Source organism: Genypterus blacodes, unplaced genomic scaffold (genome assembly GCF_046128005.1).
Source record: "Genypterus blacodes isolate CSIRO-AG114 ecotype Tasmania unplaced genomic scaffold, CSIRO-AGI_Gbla_v1 ptg000048l_1, whole genome shotgun sequence".
Taxonomy (NCBI): Eukaryota; Metazoa; Chordata; class Actinopteri; order Ophidiiformes; family Ophidiidae; genus Genypterus; species Genypterus blacodes.
The window spans coordinates 3444851-3471386 of record NW_027466861.1 but is presented as its reverse complement, the minus strand read 5'-3'; the positions used below and the strand labels follow the sequence as shown (position 1 = coordinate 3471386).

Sequence of the window (26536 nt, the reverse complement as noted above, 5' to 3'; positions counted from 1 at the left end):
TTTTATTGTTGAAAGAAAACTGCGCAAACGGATATAAATACTCTCACCACTTCTTGTCACCTGATAAAAACAATAAAATCAGTTTTGGCATCTACCCTATTTTCATATTGCCGTAAAGTTTAATGCTAAGCTATCTGTTAATGTGAGGTTCTTTGAGCAGTAAACAATCAGCAGTCATGTTTGAGTTTCCAGAGGTCACACGGTTGACTAATACAACACTGTAGTCGCCATTGAACTGCATGTACAGGATATTAGATGGTTGCTAAATTCTACCCATTCCCCTATCTTGTCATTCAAAACTGAAGAGGACACAGTGGAATCATAAGTATAGTTTAATGCAACAATTTCCAACCTTTTTAAAAGCGAAAAATTCTATCTCCAATGTTACAGGCTGACAACCCATCTCAGAATCATATGCATTGCTCAATTTATTTATAGATGGCTGGGATATAGTTTTTGTTGGACAGGTCTCCTGATCCCTGGAGAAAAAAAAGAAGTTAAATATAAAACAATCCCACATTTGGGGAGAAGTAACTAGTTTTTCTACGCAAATATAAAAACAGTCATTCAGGTATTGTATAGTAGAGGGCAAAGAGGGCTTTGTATCATGAACATCACAGTGGACATTATAAATCATAGTTATATACAGATCAGAAGTAAAGGATGTCTTTTTCTTTTTAAGCTACTTCTTCTTTCCAATGACAGTCCACAATAAATTTCAGTGTTGAATAACCGCATATTAAAACATTCTCATTGTAACATATCCACCCAAAAAGGCTCCTCTCTAGACACATCATAGAATAGCAAGCAACTGTATAACCTGAACATTATTCAGCTGTACGCTGTAGGGGTGAAGCTGCAGTCTTTTCAATGCACATTATCTTATATCCTTTCCAACCGCCTCCTCTTCCTCTGTGTGGGTTTTCTGGTGAGCCTTTAGGTTGCTCTCCCGCCCAAAGCTCTTCCCACAAGTGGGGCAGTTGTGTCGGTTAGAGCTGTGAGCCCTAGCTGTGTGGGTTTTGAGCTGTTCAGGACGAGCATAGCTCTCATCACAATCTGTACATGGATGAGCCTTGCGAGGGGGTTGCCCGTGGCACTCCTTCTTGTGGGCCCGTAGGGCAGCAACAGAAGGAAATGTGAGGTCACAATCTGCCTCAGGGCAAGGAATCTTCAGCTCCGGTTGTGGCTCTTGCCCTTCTTCTGCATCATCTTGGGTGTCACTCATCTCTGTATCAAGCATGTGCTTGCGAGGACGGCCACGTTTCCTGGCTGGAGGTACAACAGCACAATTCTGGTCATCAGCAAAGAGCTCTTGGTGATGCATCAGTTCCTCCTCTGTGTCAAAGCCAGCACTGCACTTCCCACATCGATACGTCTTATTGTCGTCAGCTGCGTCTGGGCGTTGGGGGTGTGCAGAGTTACGATGAGAACGAAGTCGAGCCGGAGTGTTGAAAATCTCACCACAATATCTGCAGATACACTGCCGCTGTGTACAATCATGTCGCCGATGTGCTGTCAACTGCAAAAAAATATTTATATGAATGACAAAACAGCAAGTAGGCGATAAGATTTCGTTGATTGTTCCCATCCTGGATATCTAGAGCATTGTCTTACCTCAGAGAAGGTTCCAAACTTTCCACAGCAGTAGGTGCAGGAAAAAGGCTTTTCTTCTCTGCTGTGAGTGGGCTGATGTTTAGTGAGCTCATCAGAAGAAGAGAAGCATCGGTCACACTTATAGCAAGTAAAGACTGTATTAGTCTGCAAAACAGTGTCAAGAGTAAACGCCATTGTTAAGACATTGCGCCTTAGTCAGTCATGAGTCACAAGCAAACTGATGACAAGCTATATATACATTTAATTTCAATTGAACCAGCATGAAGAATTATCATTAAATATGGCAATTAATGATCCACTTGATGACTATTTTTTACAGTATGCATCTCTGTAATGCTCAATTCTGATTGAGCATTCAGACGTTTATAATGGACTGCTAGCCCTGGTAACTGTTTGTTGCCTTTTATCATTATGCCAATATTACAGCTATGAAGGAAGCCAAAGACATCTCGATGCATCTGTGTTACTCCATAAAACTGCCCCACTACAAGTAAGAATCACTTCAAAGTGTTGTACAAAACACCTATAACTGGATAAAAGGGTTAGTTTTAAGTGCTGTCATCCCCTTTTCTGATGTCGGGTAACATGCCAGCTGCTTGTGAGACACTGTTTGAACAGAATTCTGTCAGCTTGGAGCCCAGTGCTTCATGGTCGAAGTCCAGAGAAGCTGCTTTGTAAAACAAATAAATTGGGAACCGGGACAAAGGAGACTCATCTCACACTTGTGGATACACCTTGGCAACTCGTAGTATTAATCAGCAATAACTTTCTGTCTTATGGTGAGAAGCCTCTCTTGACAGCAGGCTTGTTTTTTACCGTGTCAATTAATTGATGACTGACCAGATAACAAACAACCACAGAAAAGCGTTTGATTACTCTGGTAATATACTGCCCGTTCTTTTCTAAAACAAGAAAGAAAGGTGCTTCTAATAATATAAACAATAGGGTTTTACAGGAGGAGATTCATTGATGTTTGTGTCTATACTTCTCCATGCAGTATTAGAATTTAAAAAAAAAACATTGTGCATGTTGACACTGTGGGTATACTGTATTTTCACATATATATATATATATATATATATATATATGTATAGCAGAGCTTAAAATGATCCCTACGTGCTGCAGCTGCTGTTTGTACAGATCCCGATGACTCTTCCTCATGTGCCTCTCTTTGGCCTTCGAGTCACAGAAGGTGATGAAGCACAGGAAACACTGTAGACTCTCATGCTGATCTGCATCCCAAAAAAAAACATGTAGGGTTTAGTAAATTATTGATAGATGCATTAGGGTCACTGCAGCATGCAACAAACCCAGCCCACCCTTCTCATTGTGAAATGTGATTTCTGCAGTTTGATCACAAAGTTATAACCACAACAAGGTTCCGCACATGCATGAAAGTGTGAGTTATATACTTACATGGCTGTAGAGGAGCAGGCACAGGCTCAGGCTTGATCTCTGCTGAGGACATCATCTCACTGCCAACAATGACTTGCTCTATCTTCAACATTTCCATGATATCGCTACCAGACACAAATCAGATACGTAAAGCTATAGCGTTTCAATCTATACAAATACTTGCACGCAAAATTTACGTTAAAAGGCTGCAAGTAAGAGAGGAGACTGCAGTGACTGACGCAATTTAGCCAACACTACCAACGCTAACCTGCCTGACACAAAAGACCAAGACGAGACGGATCACTTAACATTAAAGCACGTTGGTTTAATTTTAAATACACACGCAGTCGAAATGAAGGTTTGAGTTAAGTGAGAGCAACTACATATGAAATGGTCAAATCGCAACATAGTCCGGCCTTTCGCGTGTCCAGGGGATGGAGGCAATAAAACAGCAATCGCGATACAAATAAAGCGGGAGGAAGTAATCAAACGTTTCCATTAATCTTTATTTGGTTCTCTCGATCTTTATTGTGTGTTCTACAAAAATGCACTACAGTTGTATTTCTGTGGGAAATTACGACTGGTTTTGACACAAGCATTCGTAAACAATTCAAAAACGCATCCGTTTCTTACCAAATGAGGCGTAGGGTGCTAGGGTGAAGCCGCAGTGGGCGTTCAGACCACGTCACGTGACGCGGGAAACCCCATAATATGAAGGCTCGGAAGTAACGCGAGACTTAAGACAGTCAGGGACTTCGATGTAGCGTTGTTCCCGTTTCAGTGGTTCTCAAACTGTTTCTTTCGCGCCACCCTTTAATAGCTCCCCGCCTCCAACCGAGCGACCGACCGATGGGGGGCGATAGGGACGGTGGTCCCGGTGGCCGGAAATAGTATAAAAGCAAAACCGTGTTGTCAGTGACGTTCCCGGCAAGTGTGCCGGCAACGGACTGTGCCCGGTTTAATATCGTGCCGCCCCATGTAACCTCCCTGAAACTGGTTTCGGACGGTGGTCCCGGTGACCGGAAATAATCTAAAAGCAAAAAGGTGTTGTTCGTGATTTTCGGCAACAGACGTTCCCGGCAAGTGTGCCGGCAATGGACGGTGCCCGGTTTAATGTCGTGCCGCCCCCTGTAACCTCCCTGAAACTGGTTTCCTGGTAACCTCCCTGAAACTGGTTTCAGGAAGGTTTCGAACACTGGTGCTTTCGGACGGTGGTCCCGGTGGCCGGAAATAATCTAAAAGCAAAAAGGTGTTGTCCGTGATTTTCGGCAACGAACGTTCCCGGCGCCCGCGCGCAAAACTGGTTCCGGGTTTGTATCGTCCCCCCTGTAACTCGCACCCCCCGGAGTAGCTCTGCGCCCCCCTTGGAGGTCGCGCCACTCACTTTGAGAACCACTGCTGTACACTAACCATATTTTATATTCAGGAGTTCATTAAAGATATTAGCAGCAACATAGAAACTACTCATTCGAAAATATAATTAATAGAAAATTACATTTTATATCATGAATGAATTTAAATATGAATTTGAGTAATGATACTACGATATACTGCACACACACAATTCTTATTCAAAGGTTCATAGAACTTTATTGATAACTTTTACAGACACATTCATGGACTAACAGCACATTTCTGTTTTAAATAATTTGTCAATGAGAGGGGGATGTTGTGGGTATGTTAAGAAGGACAAGCCCAGGGAGCTAAAGGAGCCATTTAAGCCCTGGCCTGTTGCTGATTCTTGTGTTCAGCAATTCGACTTTCCATCACAGGTCTAAAGTGCCTGATCAGTCCCTGAGAAGACAGAAAACAGGAGGCAAAGTTAGGGTATCTTTTGGACACTTGTTTTAACATCTTTTTTCGGGATCCACAGGTAATGAGGTGTGTGTTTACCTGCACAGGCCAAGCAGCACCATCACCCAAGGCACAGATAGTATGCCCTTCAATCTGCTTGCTGAGCTCCCAAATCATGTCAATCTCAGCGGGCCGTGCATCTCCTTTCACAAAACGCCACATCATCTTGTTCATCCAGTCCACTCCTGCAAAAATAAAAGGCAGGAAATGTTGAATTTCAAGCTTTATTACAGACAGGAGACACCATGCACTGAACTAAGTACATAACTGAGATCCAAAACACAAAACAAAAAATACAAAACACTTCAGATGGAACCTCAGACGCTTCTAATTACAAAGAAGAAACGCTGAAGCTGTACTTACCTTCTCTGCAAGGTGTGCACTGACCACAGCTCTCATGTTTGTAGAACTCAATCAGGCGGGCAATGGCTCTGATGATGTCGGTCTGCAAAAGTGAGGTAAACCTGTAAGGTTTGAGGCTTTTTCCTTTAACGGTAACTTCGTGAAATGATTTTACAGAGAGATAACCTTACAGATTTGTCCATGACAATAATAGCAGCTGTGCCCAGGCCAGTCTGGGCTTGGATAAGACCATCAAAGTCCATCAGCACCTCTGCACACACATCCTTGGGAATGAGAGGCGTTGAGGAACCACCAGGGATTACGGCAAGCAGGTTATCCCAACCACCACGCACTCCACCTAAGAGACACGTGTTCATCATGTATGCAGGCTTTCTAGCAATACATTGATCAAATCGTTTCGGCATTTCTATTATTTGAACAAAACAGCCACTTTTATCTCAATCTAAAGTGTGTAGGCGGAGTCTTGTGTACCTGCATGCCTCTCAATGAGGTCTTTCAGAGGGACAGACATCTCCTCCTCTACAGTACAGGGGGTGTTGACGTGGCCAGAGATGTTGAAGAGCTTGGTACCAGAGTTTCTCTCTCTGCCAAAGCCCACAAACCATGAGCCTCCACGGCGACAGATGGTGGGTGCCACGGCCACAGTTTCCACATTTGCAACAGTTGTAGGGCAACCAAACACTCCTACAAAAGGTTGAAATGTCACAGATTATTTATTACTTAGGTGTCCAGTAGTCTTTAACTGAACTCACTGTTACCACAATTAGCAGAACCAATGAAGTGATGGACTTGAACAAGTGTAACTAACGATATTAAACCCATTATTGATATTTTCGAGTGACCACACACACCCGTCTATACACTCACCCACGTCAGCGGGAAAAGGGGGCTTCAGGCGAGGCTTTCCCTGCTTTCCCTCAATGGACTCAATCAGAGCAGTCTCCTCTCCGCAGATGTACGCTCCGGCACCGCGCATCACAAACACATCAAAGTCATAACCGGTGCCGCAGGAATCTCTCCCAATGAGGCCGGCAGCATAAGCCTCATTGATGGCCACCTAGACACAGAGGTAACAATCGCCATGTTGTAACATTCTGAGTGAATCTATAGTCTGTGCAATCATCTCTAGAAACAGAATTGTGCTGAATACAATGCTATGCAAAAACAATCCAAATTTCTGTTACACTGAACATGAAAACAGCGACAGTTGGAGTAATCACAATCAAATAATTCCTCATTTAGTCAGCTATTAAAGAATGTTTTTGGAGAATACAGACTGTCAAGATAAGAGTGAAATATATTCTGCTTCACCTGCAGGTTGGAGGACTCATTGTAGAACTCTCCTCTGATGTAGATGTAGGCAGCTCGGGCCCCCATCGCCCTCCCAGCGATCAGGCAGCCCTCCACCAACTTGTGTGGGTCATGTCGCATGATCTCTCTGTCCTTACACGTGCCAGGCTCGCCTTCATCAGCATTCACCACCAGATACTTGGGTCTAGGTGAGGAATAGGTATGAAAGCTACTTATAAACTTGCTTCGTATTAAGTCATCGAGTCCCATCAATAGCGAGCGGTCACATCACTAACCTGCCGTCACTTGGTTTGTTCATGAAGCTCCATTTCATGCCAGTAGGAAAACCAGCTCCACCTCTCCCACGCAGGCCAGAGACCTTAATCTCATTGAGGATCCAGTCCACTCCTTTCAGCAGGATCTCTTTAGTCTTGTACCAGTCTCCACGCTTCAATGCCCCATTCAACCTGGAGCACAATCAGGAACAGGTAAGGGTTGTGTTTTACGCCACATTGTTACCCATCTAACTAGGCTCAGAGGAGACATGGAGCTCCACTTTTGAAGCCTTTACTTTTCTGGTCTTTGGTTTTGATTGCTGAAATTTTGTAATTATTGAATACATGATAAAATGATGAGTCAAATCCATACAGGCCTTTGCTTTCACAGTGCAAATAAAATTCATACCTCCAGTCATGACGGCCATAGAGATTTGTAAAAATTCGGTCCTCATCTGCCAGGGGCCCGAATGATGTTTTCTTAGGAGCATCCTGTAAAAAAATAAGATTAAGACATAAACGTGTTACTTGATTGATTTCATTATAGTGTGTGTGTGTGTGTGTGTGTGTGCGGAATGTTGTGACATAACGTACCTGTGCTGTACTATTGAATCGGGTGATCGCAGTCACTCCGCCTTGACTGACAGCCGCCGGAGCTCGTGCCACCCCGCTCAGAATGGCTCGAGACAGGGACAGCATCATGCCTGTATGGAGGACAAAATACGGCACAATAAGTCCTTTTGCTGACGTTAGGTTGAGGACTCATCAACAGATACAAAGAGATCAACACTTTTGTAACTGTGAGAGTTCTCTATGAATAAGACCTAACCTTTGCCAGGCTACAAACAAAGTCTTGCATACCTGACACTTCAGAAAAACTAATAACTAAATAAAAATACAGTGGTTAGGTTTGATAGTATGTATTTATCTAGTGAGAGCCCCTTAACATCTTTAGAAAGGCATTTTGACACAATCCAACATGACAAAAAGAACAGATATATGAATTAAACCCGACGCATCTAATTTCAGCAGGGAATTACGCAATAATTAATGATAGAAATTCAATCTGACTCTGATTTCGCGGTAACATGACGTTTTGTGTAAAGTCAGCTGTTTAGCTTAGCGAAGTAGCACCAGCGCTGGGCAACATCAACACACATGTCCCTCCGTGCAAAGCACAGACACGTAAACACACATTTGAAATAATGATCAACGTTTTACACACTCAAATTGTGTGACTGTGAGGTGTGATGTTGACAACACACACACTGACCTCCATGCTCATTGTGCTGCCGCTAGCACAGCTTAGCTCAGTTAGCTCGCGGTTAACCTTCAAGTAAAATAAGTAAATGTCGTTTCAAACATAAGATCCAAACCTATAACTTCCAAAAAGCGAACATAGTGTTTAATGGTCGCGTTTGCATGTAAACACACAGCAAATTAGTAGATGTTTCGTAATCAAATAAGCGTTGTCTTTACCTTCGCTATGTCCCCGGTTTACGAAACTACAGAGCGGAAGTTGTTGATAGCGAGACCCGGATGTGCAACTAGCTCGTGCGTTCGTTTGGGGGCTTTAAAATATTTTGGTTGCACAACACGAAATGACCCGCCCCTTAGTTTCAGGCATTTTATAACCATTTTGTAACAATAGTTTTCCTAGTACGTAAGTCTCTCTTTCTCTCTCTCTCTCTCTCTCTCTCTGATTACATCATAACACGTCACATCTGTTTACTTGTCTGCGCAGTTTTATTGGTAAGACAGTAAAAATTCAAATGAATGGAACAATATGCAGGAAAGATAAAATATTCTATATCATCTATCAGCAGCTAATTGTTCATTTGATTTTTTTCTTTTATACAAAAGTTGGAAAATAGCAGAAAAACATTGCTGTGCTACTTTAAAAGAAACAGAGTGGAGGAGATGTCACACATGATAATACTGGATACTAAACTGAAGTCACAAATATACAGCAAGCTTTCTAAACATATTATGAAATTTCAAACAGTAATGTGTATCTTGGCTTTGGGACCATTACATCATTGCAGCTTAGCCTCTGGGAACGCTGGTATTTAACTCTGACTTGATGCCAAATACAGATTTGAATGACTGTGACATAAAGCTGTGTGATTTACTGTACAGTATAAAGCTGTATGCATTGTCCAGCTGTTGCTCCTGCCTCATCCTTCTATCCTGCCTAAATGATGTGGTGGATAATCAACCTGCAGCTCTAGGAAGCCGATAGACAACCAGTATTAATCTTAGCAGCACCTGGAGAGTCTAATGCATAGCCTGTGGAGGAGAGCATATGTATACTAACTGTAAGTTGAGAACTGTGACTGATTTTCGAAAAGATGCACATTATCCAAACAAATGCAGCCGTGATGTGTTATTAAAGATGTGCATCACTGAGCATACATTCAGCAGCATTTGTTAAAAATCATATCCATCTTGTCTGTGTTTCAAGGTCAATTCATATCAGTGTGTGATGGCTGCCTCCTCCTCTATAAGTCAGCTTTGGGGGGCTCATAACTCGGCCGCCGTGAAATCCGTCCCAGGCGGTCCACAGCTGCATCCTCGAAGGCCCTCCTAATCAATGGATGCTCCTCCAGGACTTCGTTGAAACTTTCCACACTGAGGGAGTAAAGACGGCAGTAGGTCTCAGCCTTCACAGTGGCTGTTCGCCGTCCTTGGGTCAGCAGGCAGATCTCTGAAACAGGAAAGAAGGTCAGTATGGGTGTATCCTAGTTGGAGTAGCAACAAAAGGGAAAGTGGACCACAGGGAATCGTGCAGCTGTTATATGAAGGAAGAGGAATTTTCCAAATGTCTTACCCCCAAAATACTCTCCGTCGTTGAGCTTTACCTCCTTGCTGCCCCGTGGATAGATGTTGACAGTGCCATGCTGGATGAAGTACATTTTCCGACCCAGCGTTCCTTCACGGATAATCATGTCTCCCGGCTGGAAGACTTCAAAACGCAACTTGGTCAAGATCACTGTCACAAAATGAGGGTCTGTATTGGCAAACAGGGGCATGTTGGCCACCAGCCCACGGCAGTTATAGCTGACGATCTCCTGTTGGGTAGAAGGAGAAGAGAAAATATTAATTATTGAAATTATTATATTATTATTGGAAATGCATGGAACGTATAGAGTGATGCGGTCTGTGTATGCATGTCAGTGAAAGATAGAGATCTGCATTTAAAAGATAACACACCTCCTTGAGTGGATCACTGAGCTCTCCCAGGATACTGTCCTCATCAAACATCTTGCCTTGGAATCTTTGCTCATAATAATCATGGATCCTCTGCCTTACATCTGCTGGTAGCTTATGGAATGACATGTACTGCTCCACTTGCTTATACTGAAAACATTTTTAAAGAACACACAGGGAGTTTGTTTCCATGAGGTCACAACTGCAGCCACACACATCCTGGCAGATTAAGTCACAAATTGAGTCACATTTTGTACCATGAGTTTAGTGAGATAATTATTATTATTTTTCATTTAAAGTGGATTACAAGACTAATTTGTAATGGGCATTAGCAAACAGTGATCCCAAACAAATGCGCCACCATTTGTCTACCAGCTGTCCTGCTTTATCTTGTGAAAATCCTCTCATAAGGATCATAGGAAAGCCACAAAATCCATTAGATAATACAAGCAGCATCCAGACATTTGCCAATTTTCCATGAAAGCTATGATATGAAATCATAGGATTAATATTGAACCTCAAGATTGAATTATATTAGCATCCATGTGCTCCAACTGGGACATGTTATCCTTAAAACAATCACAGAGTTGTGTCACGAGGATTACCTTCTCCTGATACTGACGATGGGATGCATCTAATGACTGGACCAGGTTAGTTGCATGACCCAGGAACATGGCATAGCAGGTGGCCCCCACCATCATACTCATGACAGTGAGCCAAACGTCAGTCATCCCCTCTGGTGGGTGGGCACCATAGCCTATACACAACATGTGACTCATGGCCATGAACAGGGCATAGGAGTACTGTATGTGCCATGTTGCATTCTGAAAGGAGGCGTAAACAGAAAAAGAGGTGCGAGGTGAGACAAAATACGGCCCGGGAAGTTCCATTAAATAACTTTCCGAGTAATCCTGCAGTAAACAGAGAGACAAACCAACCAGTGTGAATGAACATATGACCTCATAGGCGGAGGGAAGGAGGCACACACACTCACCACCATGTTATTTTTGGATACCCAGCAGTCTGGAGGAAAGTCCTGCAGCATGGGCACCATGAAGGTCAGACAGCCATCCCAGTGGCACAACAGCAACATCATGCCAATCAGGTTGCCTATACGAAGAACAGCACTGGCCAGATCATAAGTCATATGGAACATCTGACAGAGACAAGAAGAAAAGCTACATGAGACCTTAGAAAACATGTTGTGATTTATTTAGTGGCTTAGTTACATTGCTGTTTTACCTCTTCCCACTGGTGAATGTAGCGGATGAGGCGGGAGAGTCGGAGGAGCCGCAGGAGACTGAGGATTTTGGTGAAGCGCACTATGCGGAGAGCACGGGCGGTGCGGTACACATCAGTCGAATCAAGCCGGGCCTCCAGGTCAATTATTAGAAAGATGTAGTCGACAGGGATGGAGGAGATGAAGTCCACCAGGAACCAGGTACGGATGTACAACATGCGTATCTCCTTGGGGTCCAGGATGATGTGGCTGTCCTCTCCCTGCACGCCGGTGCGGAAGTTCAAAGCCAAGTCGATTAAGAAGAGGGTGTCAGATATGACGTTAAAGGTGATCCAGGGTGTGGTGTTTTGGTCTTCAAAGAAAGTGATTCCCCAAGGAAGGATCACCAGGTTGCTCATCATCAACAGGAGCATCACTATGTCCCAGTAGAACCTAGACAGGACCGGAGAGGTGGAAGGGTGGATTTATGGTTGAAATATTGAAAACTGTTGAGTAAAGATTGGGTGGTAATGATATGATTAAAGTTTCCATTTATTGTAGAAGCACAGATCTCTGTATCGTATGAGCCAGACAGGGAGACGCCGCTCATTCATTTAAATCTTTTACTGAACGGTACAGAACTTGAAATGGAGACCAGTTCAAGTGAACCCATCCAATCAGGAGGACGACACAATGTAAAGGCGATGACCCATTTTAGAGTGACCCTTACTCTCTTTAACAACCCCTGACTGTCACAGGAGGACCTCCTCTCATCAAACATGCATGCCGTTTGCCACCTCGGGCCCACATCAGAAATGTTTGGGACACTCACAGTCGTCACAGTGTGTATGTGGACATGTCTGCACCGTACATGTCCACACTGACCAGTATGACCCAGTGAGTCTCCAGTGTCGTGGTCTGTACATCATGTATATGGGGTTAGGGTTCCTTTACAGTGTCTTTCCACTTAGTGTCAATCACTTAGTTTCTAGGTCCGCCCCCTCACCCCCCAACCCGTCTCTCTTTCATGGCGGAGACACAGGGACAGAATACGACCTAGCCTTTTTGTAATTACTATTACCTGAACCTGTCAGTTGAAGCCATATGAGCCTTGCGAGAAAAATGTCTTCTTCTCCGTCTGGACAGGAAGAGGTTTCTCCTTCTCATTCATCTTTACCCAATGTCCTCGTGTCCTCACGCTTGACTACTCATCATCTCCTTTGGTGTTACGAAGAGATAGAGGTTGATGCAAATAACAACTCCACTGAGTAAATAAGAATTATGTGTGACATATGGAGAAATATATTTATAAATAAGCCACTTAGACACTGGATGTGAGAGTGGAGTGCGTAGAATATGTCATTTCTGTTAATCCATTTTACTATAAAAGGAATTTCGAGGGAAAACAGGCTTTGAGTAATCCCCCCCGGCTGTCTGTGTATTATTGCATAATAGAGCTAGATTGGAATATTGGGGATGCTTGTTGGTTATAAATAATCCCTCTGCATGGGTTTATCCGCTCTGTCTGGCACAAGCCTGATGTTGAAACTGCTCAAACGTGATGGCAGAGACAGCTTGCCGACCAGACTGCCAACAAGTCTCCATCAAGACCAAATAACCTCAGAAACGCTCCATTAGCAGCACTAACCGGCGGGAAATCATCAGATAGTTTCAATCTCACAACACATTTAAATGAGGAGGACTGATGTAGATCTCCTTCCTCCTGAACGGGATGAAAGACAGTCATCAAGCATTAATCCAGATGAACTTGTCCTATATACTGTATCACTAATCAAATCCCTTCATCGCCTTATCATGTCCTACAGACCAGGATACCAGCTGGTGCTCTGCAGTTTGGGCTTGGAAAAATCGATGTGGATTGTGCTGGAAGTGACATTTGTGTTTGCGTTAGATTTGACTCCCTGTCTGTGTTTATGTCAGTTCTATGCAGGAAAAATGAAGCCCCACACACACACCATTGAAATAATGGATGAGGATTACCTGAAGTCACTGTAAGGGTGGATGATCCACACTCCAAAGGACTTGACCCTGGCCTGCTCGGCAGCGACGCCCTTATGACTGCCAAACATGCGCAGGGAGAACTTGTTGATGCCAGGCTGCAGCAAGGAGCCAAGCCGCCTCTGGAAGAAATTGGACTTTTGCCGGGTGCTGTCCTCCGTCTCTGGCTCCGTTTCCGTCTCGAGCAGGCCATCGGGATCTGCTGTGTAATCGTCATTATGAGTCTTGACCAAGGAGAAGAGCGTCTTGGAGACATCGACCTTCTTGTCCGGCTTGGGGGAGGGCGTCCCGGGAGGAGTTGTCGTCCTCTGGGAGCTGCTTCTCCATTTTGAGAAGCCCAGGTTGGCCCAGCTGTAGTATCTGGGAGTCTCTGGCTTGTGAGCAGGACTCTCGCTGATGCCTTTGCAGCCATCTATACTCCTGGAGGGACTTGTCATCTTGGCTCCTCCTCGCACTTTCAATGAAATGTCTCTGATGTCCTTTTGATTTGGCTTGTTTGCACACAAAGTTTACCTCCAAATAAAGTTTGCTAAAGTCATTTTCCTTTGGATGTCCTCTTCCACTGTTAACTAGCTCTGCTTAAAAAAAAAAAAGCAGTCAAAAGTCAAGCCAAAGTGAGAAAGGAAAGATAACTTTACAAAGAAAGAGCAAGAATGTCCTCAAGTGCTCAGAAACACCATTAATAACAACACTGACCCCCTACTGTGCGCCACATTGTCACATTTAATCATCACAAGTCCGCCCTGACTTCTGATCTCTGCAGAGGAAATCCATGAAAAAAGTTGTGTTCTTCTTGCCTTCCTCAGAGGTGAAGCCTGTGTGCGTCCAGTGTGTGTGTGCCGGGCATGAGAGGACGGAGGCGGCTCAGGCAGGCTGTAGTAATCGGCTTGTCGGTATAACCCCTCGCCTCCTCCTCCTCCTCCTCCTCCCTATTTAAACCGAGACAGGTCGCGGTGATGCAGCAGGTCATGTTGCTCAGTGTTGCGAGTGTCCAGCACCAGCAGACCCCTAGGTCAGAGTCCTGGGTAATACCGCTCTTACCTCTCTTCCTGATTGAAGTAACTCATCTATATTATTACTTTCTATCCATTGCATATCCCATTTTACAATATGATACATTTCCTGCTGTCAACACGAGACAGCTGTCATGAGAGAATGACTCGACTCCTTTGGACACATGGAAGTTATTTGTTTGGTTTATGTTTTGTTGTCAGTAATCGTAAGGGAGAAGGGAAACACACCCCTGCATTTTACAGACCGATGCGTTCCTAGCAGGTCTGCTGTGTGTGAGTGGTAACTGAATGTGTGTGTGTTTTGTACATTAATTTGCTATCCAATCCTGCAGGTTACTCAGACTAGCAGGTCAGACTCCAGGTGGGTTGTTTAGGATCCTATAGATCAGGTTTCACCACCACAGTGAGTCCTGCTCTCTCTTAACTGGAAGGTGTCATGTTCACATTTAAAGCAGTGACTCAAACTGGAGTGACACTGATGCATCAAAATCCATCTCTATTGTCAACCTGTTGTCAACCAAAGAAATCAAATCTCCGACTGTAAAAAAACACCAATCACTGCATGTTTCTTTGTAGTTTTGAAATGAAGAGAAAAGTCTGGAATGCTTGAGCACTTGAGTTGTCATGACAACAGAGAGCAAACCTTTCTGTATATACTGTATAAACACTATGAGGCTGATGAATAGATGAGGAACTACACCTGCACTGACTTTAGTAAGAGTAAAGCAGTTGCTCCATGAGACAGATTCAACTCTAGTCACTAAAAATTGCATTTCACCACAGGGGGGCGCTGTTGGTCTACTACCTGTGGAGGTCCTGCAAATTCAACTTTTTTTATTATATTACATCATTTCTTGACTTGATTTTGCTTTTCATCTTTGCACAGGAAAAACAAGTGAGACGACAAATTAAACAAATGTATCAGCTGATTTATTACAGCATATAAATCTACTAAAGGTATAAACATGGAATACAAAATGTTTATAGAAAATTCATACAATAGGGGCCTTATGAAACACTTTTATATATATATATATATATATATAAAACAATACTGCACAGAATAAGAAACATGTAAAAACAAAAACTTCATATCAATTCTTAACCAATACTTCATGCATCAAAGCTGGAAGATGAAAAGTCAAATAGTTTCTTAGTAACAAGAACAAATGTGGGCTTATATGAAATTCAAATATATATGTTTTGAAAACCGATAATGATCACATGGAAGATATGTAAAATATTTGAACACTTTGTAGGAAAAGAGCTCCGTGAATAAAGGCTTGAGGTTTGTGGTCAGAAATCAAATATGTAACGGATGCATGAGTCAAGGGTCAAATGAATAGATGAAGCTTCTTGCCTTCTAAAGAATGCTTTTCAGGATTTATTTCATCATAGATTTGGCACGATTGCGCTGCTGGGGTCTGTGCAGCCATAACAAGCAGATGGAACTGATGCATTCAATCAGGGACAGAGTCGGAAAATATTTCTGTTTGGTTTCTGTCACAGATCCAAGAGCCGCTTAATCCCACGGGTACACAGACTCACGGGGACGGATTCAAGCGTTTAACTCTGTGTTTTTAATATGCTCAGATGTTATACTTTAACGGTTACTTTTAAAGAAGTACTTCTATGTGCTACAGACACATTTTACAAGTACCAAACACGGCTTAAATGTTGACCAAAGATGATTTAACATCCAGTAAGTGTAACATAACGAGTAATCTGACTTTTTCCTTTAAAAGTAATCAGCAAAGACCTTGACAAACAGGTAATTTCCTTCCCAGACCACATTATATGAGAAGAGCTTTAGGTGTGTAAACATCGAGAGGTTCCAACTTCAACAAAGGCACAATGATTGCAGGGAATAAATACCTCAATAAAACTATAAAAACTGTCTGGTTCTAATCCCACTCTGCCTCTGCCTCTGTGTTTTATTTGCCATCTCCTTAATTTTGTTGGTAATGACTTTCGCTCAGCAGCTGGCTGGGCCTCCTGCTGATTCGCACTCATAACTCCTGCCCACGTTTCCTCTCTGACGCGGCCACACGATACCAATTAAAGCTCTCGGTTGAATTACACACACGCGGCATTCAGAAGAGCTACACGCTGAAATGCTACAAAATACTTCAAGAGACATTTTTAGACACAGAAAGAAACCATTTCAAAGTAAAAAAAAAAGAGAGAATTAGGTCCTTCATCGTTGAACAGTTTGGAACGTGATGAAAACGCAACTGTTTCAAGTGTATGTTGTTTCTACTTCACTTCACTGACAATGCCTCGGCTCAAACCCTCAACTCCTATTGGCCCATTAAGCACCGTAGACTACCAACTCCAGCATGTGTGGCTAGTGGATGTTCACAACTACGTCTGACTCGTCTAGAGCGTCGGTTTTGCAGGTCCTTCAGTTGAGATCAAACTGAAAAATATACATTCTGCTCAACTGTTCACGAGCCTCCCAAAAGTCGTCATGACAGCAATGAACGCAACGATTCACATACCTGAGCTGTTGTCAGCGTAATCAGAAACCAGCTGATATGTCTGTAAAGTTAACATCAGTTTCTGTCAGATATTGGAGGATTTCATTTAACACTATTTTCCCCTTACAAATGGCAGGACGGGGGCCCAATTTGGGTGATATGAGCTGGGATCTCGTTTGACATTCTGTGTATCTTTGTGCTCAGGGTTTACAGATCGAGCACCGGTGAAAGGCAGTTCATGTCCGTTGAGGTCCAGGATGTAAAAAATGTGAGGAAAGTTTGAAGAAATGAAAAACACATAAACATAAACCCCCCAAAAACCACAAGCGGAGTAATTCAAAATGTAACCACTAGGCACAAAGAGGTAACAACAAAGTCTGGTCCTAAAAAAGCTCAAAAAGTTGACACAGATCACCTTCATATATAAGTGTACAAATCTGTTACCGGGACGTCCTGCGGGGCCTTGAACGCATCGAGCTCAGTCCAGGCTTTGGGTTCAGTGCGAGGGGAGAGTGGCGGTGTTGGCTGCATTCAGCTGGCCCACGGCTAACATCAGGATGTCTTTTTTCTCCTTGTAAAAACGCAGTTCTCTGCCCGCCAGCCTGGCCTCCTCCAGCTCGCGCTCCGTGCAGGCCAGCTCCTGGGCCACGGTTCCGGCCACGCTCTGCTCCCGGTTCACCCAGTCGGCGGCCATCTGGGTGCGCATGTCGTCGTCCAGGGCCCGATGGGAATAATGAGCCAGCACCTCCTGTGAGTCGAATCAAGTCAGTGACAAAGGAAATTGTTACATTTTGGCCAGAGCGTCACTTTCTGTATCTGCTGTCACACTAGTGCCAGTTTCAGTGGTAGACAACCGGCTTCACAGATAGACGGTTAACATAAACCATCACATTCCCCATGTGAAAGTGTTTTAATATATTTCTGTGAATATCTAATGGCTCTGAAATCCAGCCAGGGGAATAAATGGTCTTTCAACAGAAAAACAACATCCATCATTTGGAGGACTCAGATTGCTGTTCTCCCATGGTGGTCTGATTTTCCATCTCTGGTTGTGGTCATTCGTGGTTAGAAGCAAAAAAACCTGCTCATCAATCCAGAGCGGTTCTGCCGTTCAGGAGTAATATTTTCTCCGTCCTGCTGTATATGTGGATGCCAGGAAACGACGAGCCACCCTTCTAATAATGATGAACGAGCTGAGCTAAGCTCCAGGGAGGCTTGAATAACATACCTGTCGGGAACACTGTCGTTCTCTCATGGCCTTCAGGCTTCCATTCCAGTGCAGAAGCTGGAACACGGTCATGAGCTCCTGAAACAGATTCCAAATTCTTGAAATGGTATTTGGTGCCAGCCCCAATAAAATCCTACGTGCCCCTGATTTTATTTACCTGGAACTCCAGCATGGATTTTCCTTTATTGGACTCCAGCATGAAGCGAAATGCTCCAATTCCTGTGTTGGGATTGTCGGCCTCCTCTCTGTTCCCCTGTGAAGACCAACATGCAGGTGCTGTCAGGGTGCTGTCAAGGTGCTGTGCAGGGTGTCACGTACCACACAAACAGATTATGTAGAATGACTTACATTGAACGAAGCCAGAGCCTCACTCACGCTCTTCTCTATGAAGTCGTCTGTTATGCGGCGAGAGGGATGTTCGTTGAAGACAGAGTTCATCAGGGCGATCTTGGCCGCGCTGCGTCTCGCTTCTGCCTTGGTGGGACAGAACTGTGCACAGATTTCTGCATTATTATCACCCACTATTACAGTTAAAAACATTCAGTCCAGTGTTTGAATACAGTGTGCATTTGAATCTTAGTTTGGTGTTTTGTTGCATCCTGTGGTTGTAAGGAGATCTGACTTATTGATGTTTGAAGGCGCCCGGACGCTCCAGGGTTGAATTGTTACTGTTAAAAAGTCTGAATTCCTGTGGGATGGGGTGATGTTTCATTAAGCTGTGAATCATGACTATGCAGCATGTATACAGGATGTTAACATATTAACTACAGGCTGGAGAGTTGTGACGCCCTCTGTCTGGATTTAAGAGAACTGCGGCTGGACTGTCTCACCCTCTGCCTCACACTCCTCAGATTGCACAAAGCCACAGAAATGCAACACAATGTAAAACCACCAAAACAAAAGTAAGCTTATGATTCATGTCACTGGAATACAAAATGTCTGGGACTCAAATCAATGATGACTGTGCCTTTCTGCGTTGTTTAAAGTCGTGTCTTTCTTATTGTGTTACTGTACCTGGAAACTTCCAAAGCAGCTGCCTCCTGGAAGACTCACATAGCAAACATATGGTGGGTTGTTGGATGGGACCATCTCATAAACCACTAGAGCTCCATTTCTGAGGTCGGCCCCTCTGGTCAGCTTCATCTGCCAGAACTCCTGTAAGGCTTCCACCACATTCACTGCAGGGCACAGATAGAATAACAGGCTCTGATCACATTGTGCTGGATCAACTCCACCATTTATCATCAAACCTAGTTACTTGAAATGCTGTTTCCTGGAGGCTTCTGTTGTCTGCTGATACAAACATCTCCCATTTCTCTGTGCTCTGAAATAATGGAAAAGGTTAAGTGAAGGTCACCTGAAGGATGCCAGGGTTCTTCCTGTTAAAAAATATCTGCCCAGAGGAAATTCCTGATCACATGAGAAGCTTAAAGAAACACTCGCACTCTGTCTGTTTGTGCTCCATGTGGAAATCAAACCTGAAATAAAACACTTGAAATTACAAGTCAAGACAAAGCTGTTTTTGTGGCTTGGGTCTGCAGAGAGGCCTCGACATGATCCCAGGCTCTTTGTCTCCGGCTCACACAAACACAGGGTCTGGGGGCCGATCAGTACGTTTACAGCTGCAGCTCCAAGCCCCCTTATTTGGATGAGATCGCGTATAAATCCTGAAACGTCAAAAATCCAAACAACCCTGCTTTTAAAGTCAAAATTGAACTTTAAACATTTAAAGTTAGAGCTGGCTGTAGAGTGGGCAATTGCTGATGAGCGTCCATATGCTGCCAATTATGCTGCCATGTACAGTAGTTTTCCTAAAATGAGGGCTACCAAAAGTGCAGCGTGTAGACGGAGAGCTTTGAAACTCAACTGATCACTGGAATGCATTCTAATTAACACCAGGTGGCCTGAAGCGGGAGTAATTTACATTAGCTTCAAGTAATGGATTTGCAAATGTGTTTCTTAATCTTACAGCCGGGTACACACATTCTCACTCCTGCTTCCATGTTTTATTTTTAGGCCTTTTCTTTCCTGAAGGTGAAACTAGAGGTTGGAACAGAGGCAGGACATGCATCATTGCTGCTGGTCCAGATTCTAAACCAGGATGTGGTACATGCTGGGGACAACTGATCCACTGCCACAACCCAGCTTCCCCACGCTGGATCAAGAACACCTGGTCTAAATCACAGTACGAGAACAAAAACGCAGGGCAACATGGCAGCCGCACTGCAAAAGCTGTGTTCGATACACACAGCATCACTTTTCAAACAATATTGTAAATCCAATCGCAGAATTTAAACATTTTTGTAGATGAATTAACGACACATTTAGGAAAACAAAACAAAGAATTCTACCAAGCACTGAAGGAAATCATTGTAATTTTCAAATTCCAAATGAATACAATGTGCCATTTCCTTAAATTGGCACAATTAAAACCACATCAAAGAGGAAAATTACAACATAATCTGAAGAAAATTGGGAAAAGGTAGAAATGTGCTTATGTTCCCAACATCACTTCCTCCCTCCATAAAGTTAAGCACAACATTAGAACAACACTAAAAGAATAAACTGCTCTAATAAAACCGTCTGTGTTGCCAGTGCTGAAGATGTTAAGTAGCCTAAATGGGATAAAGGAGCACATAGGGACAATCTTTGGGTAATAAATCCTATTAGCAGCAAACAGGGACACTTGTGTTAGTTCAAACGGCCCACATTATTGCATTGCATTACTTTGGTAATAAGCTGCAGCACAATACAAAGTACAGATCATGACAACTTGCCTGTAATGTTAAGATATAGTGATTTAACTCAATATAAACAGATTGATGGTGATGCTAAGTGATCATTATAGCATATATGAGGTAAATATATGACACACAGTTGTTGTTATTATTATGTGAAAGTGTTTATAGTATTGTGGTATGAAATGGGTTTTTTTAGTAAAGCGTCTCTTTCTAGCCTGATTGCTGTAAACTGTCCACACTAAACTTCAATATGATGGAAGTTATAAACATTATCTCCTTATAAAACCAATCTGACAGTATTATGTCGGTATTGAAACTGGTTTATCAGCATTATCTTCATATTAAAACAGGCTTAGCTGCACATCTCCACATCAAAAGCAGTTAACGCTGTATTATCGCCACTTTAAAACAAGTTTAACGGCGCAATGTCCACATTAACAGCAGTTTAATAGTTTACCTCTGCCGTAACCTTGCGTGTGTTTGGCGAAGCTGCGGACCACCGCCTCCACCGCCTCCTTCAGCACAGCGGGGTTCCCCGGGTTACAGTGCCCGGCGGCCCCGGGCCCCAGCCCCGCACCGAAGCCCATGGTACCGCCGTACAGGCTGTGGAGCTGCAGCGGAGGCGGCGGAGGCGGAGGCCCGGACGAAGCGCCCAGGCAGGCCGGGGAGGGCAGCAGCGGCGCGATAGGGACCGTTACCCCTGGCCGAAGAGAGGAGCGCAGGGTCCCGGTCGGTCCGGAGCCGAATCCGATGCCTGGTTGCAGTCTCGGAGGGCGGATACTGTCCGGGATAATGTTAGATTCCATTGTCCCAACGTAACGTCTGCGAAATCTGGAAGTGGCGCAGATGTATAAAGCTCAACCCGACGGATTCAGGTCTAAAATGGGGTTAGATGGCTAAAAGAATAACGGTGTTTGCAGGATTTTGTCAAATAGAACCAGAATGAGGACAAAACTGACGTGTGTGCTTCCCGGAGCACTGCTGCTATGCATCTTCACTCTACAGATTAAGCGTTGCGTTCACGGGCCCTCGTAATCTGCCCCTTCATGTACACTACAAGGCACATAGCGAGGCTTCCTGACCCAGACATACTTCACATCCATTCACAATTCACTCAAATATGTGGTGCAGGGTCACGGGGGTCCCTGCCTCGAGTCGAGCCTTTCCAGCATCCACTCGAGGTACGGGTTACCTCATGCACAAACTCATTCAGAAGCGCGGGCAATTCAGAGTTGGGGAAAACACGAAAACTCCACCCATAAATATTGGAATTATGAACCAGAATGCCCAGTGATAATCTTGTGAATAGTAGTAAAGAATAGTAGTAAGAAAAGTGCCTTGACGTACTGTGTAATAGTCTTCCTAACTGTTGTTGTTCATGGCTGTAATGTTTTATATCAACACATAATATTTCAGCAATTCGGCATCAATATCTGTAAATTCCATTTTCCCATTGATCTATCACGTGTGGCGTTGTATCCACAGTGAGTTCATAATCACGACGTTTTTCACAGAACCTGAAGGCACCGGGCAGTGTAAGGGAACTATCAAGCCAAGAAATCTGAGCCTCTTCTCTGCTCCTCTGGGTTAGTTTGAACTCAAGCTGCTGCTGGGACCATGTGATTACAACCTAGCAACTCAAGAACTCCGTTTATTCTGTAAAACAGAGAAAAACAAACAATGTGCCTTGTTGGCAACGACCAGACTTGAAATGCAGTGTTGAGTCCCATAATGAGAGACCACCAACCTTGAGCACAGCACAGACTAGAAGTTGTCTCTCCTCTCGCATGTGCTTCCTAGATGTTTTTATGGCTCTCTGGGCCTTGTGTCATTTTTCATTCTTACTGTGGCCTGGGGTGAAGCCAGGCAGAGCCCTCAGAGGAGCGGTTAGGAAGTATCATCAGCTCAAAAAGAATCTGGAACCTTTAAAGCAAGATTGTGTCACTGAATATTTTCAAATCATTTTACAAACAAGGGCAGAGTAATTACAGCAAAGCCAAGAAAATAAGAAGTAGATACTAAGAGCTGAAGATGAGACGTGTTTATATGATCAAAGTCATAAAGAGTGAAAACATCATGTAGATATGAGAGCTGTAGTTTGTGTTTTGCTCACAGGAGGGCGTCCTCCTCTTCATTATGTTCAGATTTATTTCCTGTGATGTTTGCTGAATGAGAGATGTTTTTCTCTGGGAATAGATGTAGGCATTAGACACAACTTATCAAAGTTCCAGTTAAAGTAGCAGTTTGTTGGATTGTGGAGTGGAACCATGGAGAATATGAGCTCATAGAACATTTCCAGTATTACCATAAACTTACCACATTTTGGTGTCTGAAGCAGATTGGGAAAGTCTTTTGGGAAGCAGCCTCCTGCCTCCACAACTCCTCTCATCAGAGAACATGAGACACGATTGACAATTGAAGCAGTGACTCCCCTTGTGTTATGTCTTTAAGGTTTTTCTCAAATCAGATTCCATCAGTAGGAGGCACTACAGAGACATGATACTTTACACACACATGATACTTTAAACAGAGCACTCATTTTATGGATTCCTATCACAATTGTTATGGGTTTTTTTTCTTCAAATTCTATAAATAAAGTGCAGCTTTGAATCCAGCTCAAGTTGTTATGGGAAGATACTGAAGCTCTTTGTTGTCTTGCCATCTCCGTTTCCTCTCTTTGTTGATCGAGTTCCCATAACACCAGAGCATTACGCCATCCTAAACATGTTTTCCATCATTGTAAAGCTGTCCAAGAGTGTCTGCCTTGGACAAGTCAACATTTTAAAAGTGAATGTTGAACAGATGCAGGACAGAGAGAGTAATGCCTGGTCACATTTGTTCCACATATGGTTTGGATCAGAGCTTTATAGTCCAAATCTGACTTTTCAAACTCCAGTACAGCCAGACGCTTTTTCGCATGGATACCAAAGGAAACAGCTTAGATTTTCATTTAGAGATTTGCCTATCGATAATGTCAACCTGCCCCTTTATTCCTGTCCAAATGTCACTTGCCTGTCATTTGTTTATAACAGTTTAAGGTGGGGTTGTGTTGTGTTGGAGGATTAATGACTTTATGACAACCATAAAGATAAACTTCTCATTAGCTGTGACTCATAAGGTCATGATTTGTATGAAATCACACTGTGGCTTTAGGCCTTTGGTTCCTGCCAAAACAAAGCTGAATGAGATCTTTGAGATCATTTAAAAAAAAGTCTGTTTTTGTGAGTCTCATTAATAAATCTGCATTATAGTCAATTTATATAAAGGGTTCCTTAAAAACATCTTGAGGTTGGATCCAGATGAAAAGCGTTAGCTAAGCAAAGACCTGATGAGTCTTTGTCTACCTGCTCAGAAGACATTATATCCTTACAATACAAAGGTTTGGGACACATTGTGAGCCTCACAGAATCTAACCGATTTTTGTTTGGGAAGCAGATTATCGACATTTTGTCAATTTACAGTAAGATAAAACTCAGTGAGTTTAGTTGGAGAGCTCAGATTGTCTGAATAAACATGAAACGAATGAAGTTTGGATTTATTCACTCATACAGTGGACTCAGGAAGTCTACCTACTCTTTTCCCCACTGTTCTGTTCAGGGCAATCATGTGGATGCTGTTACAGTGATTAATTTAATCAACGCTATGATAAGATGGCCACTCAATTTGGGCCATCAGCAGAAGTAATATTGGACTTTGGTTTAGTTTGTCCAGGTGGCATAACGAGCAACAAGGGTCAACCGGTTGTATGTTGTTACCACATCCAATTATATCTCCCTGCTCTGTCTTGTCCAATCAGATTCACGTTATGGCAGCGTCCCAACTGCGGGCCGGACTATAAGAAGAAGAAGAATCCGAAAGGAAGTCACCATCCGGTCCGAATTGTCCTGCAGTACAGGTGAGTCTCTGCTTGTCTCTCTTATATACTGTATTGGTTTGAACACTCACTGCATCAGTGGGTTTTGTATTGAACAGCTGCTAATCTAGAAGAGAAAAGAGGTGAATGTTTAGGCTTCCATCAATTATTCTGTCCATCTTAAGCGTAAAAGTATATACAAAGAGTGTGAAAAACTATTTCTGCCTGTCTTTCTTTATATAAAATCTTGTCATTATTTGAAAGTCAAATGTAAATGAGCTCAATGTTCATCCAGGGGAGACACATCAGTTACACGTCAGTTATGTACGAAAAAGTGAATTACAATATTTAAAAGGAAGTCACAATGTGAAGTCTGGATTTGAGCGAATGGAAAAGTTAGAACCTGATGCGTTTACTGACTTTCATAAAGTGACACATAGTATAAGATAAAGTAAGAACAGTGCCATAACACAGCATAGTGATCTGGAGAAGAAGCTGAAAAGAGTGTTCATTTTGCTGCACTTGACTTATAATAATGAAAAAAGGAAATAAAGCTATGTTGACACAATTACGCATATAAGTCAAAGTGTGTGTGTGTGTGGGCGTTAGACAAACACGTAGTAAGCAAAATATTTATTTTATCACCTCTTGGCGTACAGCCAGGCTGGGATTCCCAGAATGTGGCATGTTTATCAGTGAGTCATTCAAGCCAAACAAGGCCTCCTGAACAACAGAGTCACCAAGCTGTGTGTGAGTGAGATGCAGCATGAAGCATGTAGCCCTCATGATCCTAATGAGGATGTGACATTTTTGATTGGCAGGTCTCCATCCAGCAACCATGAAGTTCTCCCTCATCGCAGCTCTTGTTGTGTTCGCCCTGGCTCAAGGTAGAATCCTACTATGTCTTCTAAAACAATTGAACTTACAAATGATTATCAGTCACTGGTATATTGTTTCTGTCTTACTATTGAAGTCCATTACCTTCTTTAACCTTCTTGTTCGGGGTGAAACTCACAGGAAGCCAGGCTCAAGTTCCAGGTGATATTCAACGTCTCACCGAGTACTTTGAGGAAATGAAGAACAAAATGACCGAGGAGCTGAATAAGATGGTCGACACACAGGATCTGGCCAGCCAGGCTCAGTGAGTTGTGTCCCCATACGCTTCACCTCCATCCTCCATTTTTAGTCATGATCAAAGGCGTCCTGGGATGCCAAAGACTCAAATACTCAAACGTATAAATCCTGCAATGTAACTCAACAGCTCCCTCTATTAGAAATGTTGCATACTGAACAAATGACCTACAATGATCTACAGTGTGTCACATTAAGTAGCTGTGCATGAAGCAGGTGTTACCGACTCTTATAAGCGAGATCTAAACAGTTCTCTCTCATCTCCTGCCACTCAGGACTTTCATGGAGAGCCAGACAGCCAGGCTGGAGCCCATTGCTGCCCAGCTCCAGGAGAAGCTGAAGACAATCTCTGCCAACGTTGAAGAGCAGATCAGACCAATGACTGAAAATGTACAGGCCCAGGTCCCCCCTATGATGGAAAAGCTCCAGACCTACGTGGATGCCCTCCTCCAGCAGGTGGCTGAGAGGACCAAGGCCGTCAGCTATTAAAGCCTTTGTTGCTCCAAAGATCTTAAGCTCCTTTCAATGCTTCCTCACATTGATATGCAACGTCTGTGTACCAAAGCACAATAAAAACTTGGAAAACTCCCCAATGGTATCGAGTTTTCATTTCGCCAACTGACACAACTGTACTGACTTTGCAACTAGTGACATTCATATATGAAGAATACCCATTCCATGATGTTTATAGCAGGCTTTGGTCAGCTGAATGTGTTGCCCAATCTGGTTGGAGCTCAGCTGGAATGTAGACTATAATCTTTTGTAATGTGAATACGGAAAAAAGGGAGCAAACCCAACTCCTAGTGCCTCCCACGATGACAGATACAGGCTACAGGCAACTGCAAAAACTT

General features: G+C 43.3%; 5 protein-coding genes across 5 annotated transcripts; 1 reads left to right on the top strand and 4 right to left on the bottom strand.

The window, feature by feature from the left end:
• Positions 1 to 317: 317 nt before the first annotated feature.
• LOC143000388 (uncharacterized) lies at positions 318 to 3984 on the bottom strand. Its single transcript, XM_076149695.1, has 5 exons — positions 3643 to 3984; positions 3031 to 3134; positions 2731 to 2846; positions 1615 to 1758; positions 318 to 1519 (listed from the first exon to the last, which is right to left on the bottom strand). Exons 2-5 carry the CDS (start codon positions 3125 to 3127, stop codon positions 878 to 880), a joined length of 999 nt encoding a protein of 332 aa, XP_076005810.1. The 5' UTR covers positions 3128 to 3134; positions 3643 to 3984; the 3' UTR covers positions 318 to 877.
• A 602-nt stretch (positions 3985 to 4586) lies between these two features.
• Positions 4587 to 8344, bottom strand: ndufv1 (NADH:ubiquinone oxidoreductase core subunit V1). Its single transcript, XM_076149864.1, has 11 exons — positions 8271 to 8344; positions 7386 to 7495; positions 7201 to 7283; positions 6813 to 6983; positions 6538 to 6721; positions 6094 to 6283; positions 5698 to 5910; positions 5397 to 5563; positions 5227 to 5308; positions 4903 to 5048; positions 4587 to 4803 (listed from the first exon to the last, which is right to left on the bottom strand). Exons 2-11 carry the CDS (start codon positions 7491 to 7493, stop codon positions 4726 to 4728), a joined length of 1422 nt encoding a protein of 473 aa, XP_076005979.1. The 5' UTR covers positions 7494 to 7495; positions 8271 to 8344; the 3' UTR covers positions 4587 to 4725.
• Positions 8345 to 9261: 917 nt separating this feature from the next.
• Positions 9262 to 13325, bottom strand: hcn3 (hyperpolarization activated cyclic nucleotide-gated potassium channel 3). The gene is made up of 7 exons (XM_076149866.1): positions 13222 to 13325; positions 11244 to 11673; positions 10996 to 11157; positions 10607 to 10825; positions 10005 to 10151; positions 9622 to 9862; positions 9262 to 9498 (listed from the first exon to the last, which is right to left on the bottom strand). The coding sequence occupies exons 1-7, from the start codon at positions 13308 to 13310 to the stop codon at positions 9293 to 9295; spliced, it is 1494 nt and encodes a 497-aa protein (XP_076005981.1). The 5' UTR covers positions 13311 to 13325; the 3' UTR covers positions 9262 to 9292.
• A 1881-nt stretch (positions 13326 to 15206) lies between these two features.
• Positions 15207 to 21783, bottom strand: lix1l (limb and CNS expressed 1 like). The gene is made up of 6 exons (XM_076149865.1): positions 21159 to 21783; positions 18975 to 19138; positions 18309 to 18449; positions 18118 to 18213; positions 17961 to 18038; positions 15207 to 17480 (listed from the first exon to the last, which is right to left on the bottom strand). The coding sequence occupies exons 1-6, from the start codon at positions 21505 to 21507 to the stop codon at positions 17229 to 17231; spliced, it is 1080 nt and encodes a 359-aa protein (XP_076005980.1). The 5' UTR covers positions 21508 to 21783; the 3' UTR covers positions 15207 to 17228.
• A 2759-nt stretch (positions 21784 to 24542) lies between these two features.
• Positions 24543 to 26273, top strand: LOC143000648 (type-4 ice-structuring protein-like). Its single transcript, XM_076150040.1, has 4 exons — positions 24543 to 24596; positions 25376 to 25441; positions 25572 to 25695; positions 25961 to 26273. Exons 2-4 carry the CDS (start codon positions 25393 to 25395, stop codon positions 26172 to 26174), a joined length of 387 nt encoding a protein of 128 aa, XP_076006155.1. The 5' UTR covers positions 24543 to 24596; positions 25376 to 25392; the 3' UTR covers positions 26175 to 26273.
• The last annotated feature ends 263 nt before the right edge of the window (positions 26274 to 26536 follow it).